General features: G+C 36.1%; 1 protein-coding gene across 1 annotated transcript in view; it reads left to right on the plus strand.

Annotated features, from left to right (window-relative positions):
• Window positions 1-46: 46 nt before the first annotated feature.
• The window catches only part of LOC144970270 (uncharacterized), a 52,306-nt gene continuing 44,646 nt past the window's right edge, over window positions 47-7,706 (plus strand). Inside the window, exons 1-2 of the mRNA XM_078909735.1 lie at window positions 47-276; window positions 3,846-3,994. Coding sequence (XP_078765861.1) covers window positions 239-276; window positions 3,846-3,994 — 187 coding nt within the window. The 5' untranslated portion in view covers window positions 47-238. The remainder of the gene's footprint in view (window positions 277-3,845; window positions 3,995-7,706) is intronic.

Genomic DNA, 7,706 nt, shown 5'->3' on the forward strand with positions numbered 1-7,706 from the left:
TAGGATAATCTTACTTAAAAGCGGCATGAGACACTTCACCGGAAGCGAGGATGAGAGGCGCATGCGCAAATTTATAATGATGTTCTCTCTGTAAGGCCATGTCATCTTTTTCTTTGCAATTGTCATTGCGTATTGAGACAAAGGGTTTTAGGTTTGGGTCTCGCCTTCTCCGGTGGGATTCCTAATATTGGACATTGCAACGACTGTTACTGTTACTCGCTCTCGATTTACGGGCAAAATGGAAAACGACATTCAGGATTCTCTGGAAGATTTGGGGTAAGTGTAAGTATGGAGAAGTGAGTAATTAGTGTCTATAGTGTAGTCTAAGTCTAAGTCTATACTCTGACTCTGACTCTTGAGTTTGATTATCTAAATCAGAAAAAGTGTGGATCAGGCACGTGTGCACTCGCATCAATAATTATAAAAAATGGGAATAAAGAAGTGCCAGATGAAAAGCAGAAAAGAAATATGGTTTCTGTGAACTAAACCAGAGGCCTGATACTGGTGATAAAACGGAACGGGCTACCGAGGCCTTCGGAAAGCTCCTACTCCTACTCCTAGTCCTCGAGTCCTACCTAGTACTAAGGGAAACAACTCAAATATTCCCTCAACTAACCCGAGAAAAGAAAAATAAAACCTTTAACTAGCCCTAATATTACTAATAGTAGTGGGAAAAACAAACTCCCTATCACATTTACTAAAACTTATAACTAACCCTAACTAGCCAATAGGGTACTACCGCAAACTCGGGGACCCAAATAATTTTGGGGTTTTGGGAGGGGGAAAACTTTTTTTTAAAAAAAAGTTTTTCCCCTCCCAAACCCCCTACTACTACTACTACTACTACTACTACTACTACTACTACTACTACTACTACTACTACTACTACTACTACTACTACTACCACTAGACTTTAAAAAAAAAAGAATTCCCCCCTCCCAAAACCCCAAAACTATTTGGGTTCCCGAGTTTGCGGTAGTACCCCTAATTGAATAAAAATCCTCTGACCTGGAGCTAACCACTAATAGAAAAAAAAAAAACAACCTACGACTAGGACTGCTTTGCACTATTTGCGCACTATCTTTCAATGTTCAATACTTTCCATCAAAATGGCGGCCGAGAATCAAAACAATGGTCAAATTAGGACATTTTAATCTTTCATTAAATCTATTAAGGTTTGTTCTAGAGTTTTTAAAATGCTTCTATATGATGGCAAATTGAATAAACACATGACAAAAGATCCACGGTGAAAATACAAATTGAAAGAAATGCTATCGCTAGGACTAGGAGCTTTTGGAAGGTCTCCCCAGTTTGTCACATTCACAGGCTTCAACTTCAACTTCATCGGATAGCCAAAGTGGAGAGGCCCTTAGGGTCTAGTTAGACTGTAAACCCGATGTACAATTACGCTTCGTGTTGTCCTGATGAGAAATTAAGATTTGAGTTTGTTTTACTCTAGAATAACATTACTATTACAATTACATTAATTTGAGCCCTTCAATTTACTCTTCTCATAATTTCCAGTTGCAATGAAGATGTTTTTCACAAAAACTGTGTTGATCTCTACAAACTTTTAAAAGAAGCATAATTATATCTTGAAAGAAGACTCTTGTAGAAGATCGCTTTGTTATTTCATTGGCTGTTGTTATATAGTAGATAGTTAGACATGTCTGCCAATCAAGGAAAACTATTATGGCAGACACCTGTCTGGCAATAACCAAAAGCCTGGCCTTTTCGTTATTGGCAGATACGTTTATCACATTGGCAGATACGTTTATCATGTTGGCAGACATGTTTATCACATTGGCAGAAAGATTTTATGCAAAATGTCAAACTAAGCGTGAAAAATACCAAATAATCTGAAAAAATGCCAGTGTCCCAAATCAGTTAATATCAAGTGATATTTAACACAAGAGATGAAAGTAAGGAGTGCTCAAATGCTACATCCAAAAGCAAATGGATCAATGAAATGTAAGTTTTTGACCCTTTGAACTGATAACATCAAGCTGGCAATTCCGCCTTTTTTTTCATCCAGCAAGAGACTTGTTAATCAGCAAATTGGTTCATGGTCCACCAACCATTTCTTTAAAAACTTCACTACCTACCTACCTGCATTGATCTCCTTTTGTTTCTAATTTGTTCAATCTGACCATAATTTTGGGGATATTGGTGATGGCTGGGGATTTGTTTACTTCGCCCCAAAACCGACCCAATATTTTCCTGTCTTCCTCATGCGAAATAATACAATTTATTCTCACACTTCCACAAAACTAGATCCAACAGCATATCCGAATCCGAGATGGAAATAACTATCAAGTGCGGAGTTTCAAAAAAGTGTCTGTGTTTAATCATCCATCGTTATTGCCGGACAGGTGTTGTCAATAATCGTTTTTCTTTATTGGCAGACGTGTCAGCAATAATCACTGTGTATTTTATTTCAGGATTTGAGTATTCATGACAGTAATAATTACAGCACTTTAACACTTATAGTGATATCATCATTTTTTTCATTCTCCACCATCAAATTTGTGCTATAGATTTTTCCATCTAAAATATTTTTTTCTTTTCCTTTCTGTATGCAAGTCAAAGCAAATTACTTTGTTTATTTTCAACAATGAATGTCTTCTCATTAAATACAATTGAAAAATAAAATTCAATTCATACAATCTATCAATCATTCAATCATGGACTCTTTTTGAGAGTTTCAGTGATAACTTCAATAATTTTTCGAGCCAACAATGTTGACAGATCACTTAAAACTTGAGCTTTTATATAGGGGGGTGAAGGCATTGGTACATCTGTGTTAACATGCTATATAAATAAATAGATGTACTTTTATATAGGGGGGTGAAGGCATTGGTACATCTGTGTTAACATTAAAGCTATATAAATAAATAGATGTACTTTTATATAGGGGGGTGAAGGCATTGGTACATCTGTGTTAACATGCTATATAAATAAATAGATGTACTTTTATATAGGGGGGTGAAGGCATTGGTACATCTGTGTTAACATTAATGCAATATAAATGAATAGATGTACTTTTATATAGGGGGGTGAAGGCATTGGTACATCTGTGTTAACATTAATGCTATATAAATGAATAGATGTACTTTTATATAGGGGGGTGAAGGCATTGGTACATCTGTGTTAACATGCTATATAAATAAATAGATGTACTTTTATATAGGGGGGTGAAGGCATTGGTACATCTGTGTTAACATTCATGCAATATAAATGAATAGATGTACTTTTATATAGGGGGGTGAAGGCATTGGTACATCTGTGTTAACATTAATGCTATATAAATGAATAGATGTACTTTTATATAGGGGGGTGAAGGCATTGGTACATCTGTGTTAACATTAAAGCTATATATAAATGAATAGATGTACTTTTATATAGAGGGGGTGAAGGCATTGGTAAATCTGTGTTAACATTTATGCTATATAAATGAATAGATGTACTTTTATATAGGGGGGGTGAAGGCATTGGTAAATCTGTGTTAACATTTATGCTATATAAATGAATAGATGTACTTTTATATAGGGGGTGAAGGCATTGGTACATCTGTGTTAACATTATGCTATATAAATGAATAGATGTACTTTTATATAGGGGGGTGAAGGCATTGGTACATCTGTGTTAACATTAATGCTATATAAATGAATAGATGTACTTTTATATAGGGGGTGAAGGCATTGGTACATCTGTGTTAACATTAAAGCTATATAAATGAATAGATGTACTTTTATATAGGGGGGTGAAGGCATTGGTACATCTGTGTTAACATTAATGCTATATAAATGAATAGATGTACTTTTATTTGTTTTTACTTAATGTAGATATGATGGGCCCTTACTGGAAGAATCCTCTTTCCAAGACGCTGTCTCTAAAGGAACCAAGTCTGTGGCCTTCACCCAGTGTGTGGAATGGATTGTCTCTCAGATAACCTCTTTTTGCAATATGGAAGAAAAGGTTTCAGCTATACAAGGTATTAGTGAACATTGCCTTGAGTTTGAGATTTTTTGTGAGGCTATGTGGTCTAGTGGTATGACACTCGCTTTCAGATTGGAAGGTCCTGGGTTCAAGCCTCACTCAACACATAGTTGAGTCCTTGGAAAAGTGTCTTTAGTCACATTCTCACCATGCTCAGGTGTAAAATGAGTACCTGTCCGTTATCAGCGTTGTCTCTCAAAAATTGTAATATTGCTCACAGGTGTCATGTCCCATCCTACATGTAAAGTGTTGCTGTTTGTCCAGGAGCCCCTTGTATCTATAGCGTTTGAGCATGTTTAGTGGATATTGCACGATATGAAAAAGCTCAATTTTATAAAGTGCAATATCTAATGAATATATGATCTGACAAAAATTCAATTTTTCAGAGACAATGCTTTTAACTACCAGGTACTCATTTCACACCTAAGTATGGTGAGAGAATGTGAGTAAAGAGTCTTTTCCAACTATTCATGTGTGCTCCACTCAGATTGAGACTTGAACCTTGGACCCTCTGGTCTGAAGGCGAGTCTCATACTACAAGTCCACATGCCGCGCACCATCACGACTACTACTGCTACTGCCTTAAGGCTTAGTCAAAAGGTGCTATATAGATTTACTACTATTATCTTTGAACGTGACAATAGTTACAAGTAGAAATACAGTCTAGACGGATAAGTAGTGCGTGCGTCCAATCTACTGTTCAGATTGCACTGGTTGCCGTGGGAAAAGTGGATGATCTACAAGACTGCTTCCATCACCCACAGTGTATTCTACCTAGGTGGCCCACAATACCTTTGCCTAGTTCATTGTCCCATATAAAACCTACCACTTTTTTTCATGGCTCTAATCTGCAGGTGATCCAGTTTATCCCACTAACTCACATGAAGACAATGGGAAATCAATCTTTTAAACGTCATGTATTTAAAAATCTGGAATAATTTACAGCGGGATCTTTGAGAGATGACAAATTACAAACAATTCAAAGAAAGAATAAATACTTTTCTTTTCACTCTGTTGTTGTTTTCAAATGTTAGAGCTGAGAGCCTGCTGTCAGTGAGGATTGGTGCATTAGAAATGCCTTCTATGATGATGATGATGATTAATATAAATCATATTTATAATTCAGAGGCTCAACCTTTTGTGCAGAGTGTACAAAACTTTTGCCGTCATTTTGATATTATCTTAATATCCATTTGCATTTCTTTCCATTTTTTTATTTATTTATTTATTTATTTATTTTATTCATCCATTTTTTTACCTATTTTTTCTGGGTGGGGTTCCTGGCCTCCTATAGTGGACAGTGTGGCCCTAACTGTGTCTTCTATCCCCATATATCTGTTTCACAATTTGCTTTCTGTCTTTGTCTTGGAATGAGATTACTGTTTTGGCCTTGGCTGTAGTGCTTGGCTGGGAGGGAAACAGTCAAATGCATAATTATTATTTTGGGAGATGATATTTTTTTCCTTGTAAGTCATCTCTCTGTTATGTATTGTTATATTTGTTGTTTTGAATATATAATGTAAGCATTTGAGTGTATTCCTCTTAGTGGGGACTTGTGCTGGTGTTTGGGTGAGACTTTTATGGGATCTCAAACTAAGTGCACTGATGTTGTGCTCTTGGAATCAACATATGTTCCCTATATGAACCATTTCCCCTTTGTCTTCCCTTTTTAATTGTCATTCTAGAATGTTTTGCTATCCCATTTCCTTCCTTTTTACTGGTGCTGATATGACCTATTGTGTTGAAATTGCCATAAAACCCTTAAAAAAACAAACATTACCTATTCATTATTTAATTATTTTTTTATTTGCCTATATATTTTTTTCTTTTAAAAAATATATATATGCATGCTCAACATAGTTATGGATGTTGACGTATGCACAGATCTTTTATACCTTTTGCTTTGTTTCCTTTGAATTAACCAGTAGATTTTTGACCAATCAAAACATGGAATTTGTGACACACCTTCACACTTGCCCAGACAAACATAGTTGGTTGTTTATAAACAAAAACATGAATGAAATTGACCTCTCTCTGATCGTTGTTAGTTTTTGTTCCACTACATAGGTGACTAGTTATCACACGATTTTCTTGATCTTAATATAAACGTTTAAGTTTACACATAGTTTCTGTGTTGGTTCTCTCGATCAAGTGTTAGAACTGTGGGTATTTTACTTAAACACGTACCATCAATAGTAAAGGCTGTGGAGTTCTCTAAGCTTACCGATCACTGCCACTGTTTACATTATGACGATTGTCTGAGAGGCGTGGTTATATAAGTGTCTATGCCTAAGGATGAAGTCAACAAAGATTAACTAATCCCCTGTTGTCAACTTTTAGGGGACTGCGCTGTAACTCAACTTTCCTCATTCTGGCAGTTTTGAGTTTAATTAAATTCAATTTCCAGTCTCTGTTTATCTCTCTTCTTAGACCGTAAAAGTGCTTAACCCAGGTAGCAGACCTGCCAACCTTCTCACCAGCAAACCCTGGGACCCGTGAGGCCAAAAACTGGGATTTTAATTTTAAAAACCGAAAAAACTACCTTTTACAGCAAAATACATAATTTATACTCACCAAAATACGAAGAACCTATGTACATATTTACAAGCTGCATCACAGATGCGCGGGTGGTTGGATGGGAGCATCACCCTTGAATCTATACCTATGATGTTCGCATGGGTGTACGATCCGATGTGATGTCGTTTCTTCTTCTCTTTACTAGCCTATCCTGCTTCTTTGGTTTGTGATTGTATTTTTGACAGGGGATTTTTTTTTTCCTGTAAATCCTCTCCCTGTTTTTTCTTGGTTATTTATAATTTAGCTTATGATATCTTTAGGTTATGCTTTTGATTGACATTTATACTATTTTGTTAGATTGCTTGTTTTTTTGTTTAAAGCGGTCTCTCGAATAACCTCAATTGTGTTGGAAGAGACCTAAAGCAACAAACAAAAAAAAACATCACGATGCAGCATTATTTCTGCAGGGAATCAGAGGGAGCACTCCTGATCTTTTTCAAGAGTGTATCCTCCAAGCCGACAGAGAAACACTTCCAGTCTTGAGCAAGCAGTTGAGTTTTCATCACCATCAATGATGAGAGAGTCTCTGTTGACATTGCTGACCTAAACTCAGTATGGTTTTTGCGAACCATTGAAAAAATTCGCTCACCGTCTGCATTTGAGTGGGGGATTGAAAGTACAGCCCCAGCCAAATTTTCATAGTAATGGAAATTTTGCTCCCTGTCCATGGTCTCTAGCTGGCTGATACCATGCCACTGTCTGTCCACTGTTTTCTCCTCTGTTACATCCTCATCAAACTTGGTTTTCCTGAATTTTGCAAATTCGCACAACAATTGATCTGTGTGTTTGGAGGCACGATTCCAAACTTATCATTTAGAAATGAAACACTAGCCTCAGGAATTTTTGATTTTTTCTAAAGTTTGCAATGAGCATGTTTCAAAATGTCGTCTTTAAAGGAAAATTTTGGACAATGTATTTTAAAAAAGAGCTATGAAATTTTGCATCTTTAACAAACTATCTTATGTTATTATATTTTCTTGCTTAAAAGTACAAAATGCCCCGATCACGCCAATTTTCAGTTCCTCCCTCGGACTTTATTTTTTCGAAGCCAGTGCTCAATTTAAAAAAGTTTGACCATTTCAATTGTGTTTTTCTTCACAAACGAATTAAAAGTTGTGAACAGGTATGAA

This window comes from Berghia stephanieae, chromosome 1, assembly GCF_034508935.2.
Source record: "Berghia stephanieae isolate SIO BIC M18660-M18661 chromosome 1, UCSD_Bste_1.3, whole genome shotgun sequence".
NCBI classification, from domain to species: Eukaryota; Metazoa; Mollusca; class Gastropoda; order Nudibranchia; family Aeolidiidae; genus Berghia; species Berghia stephanieae.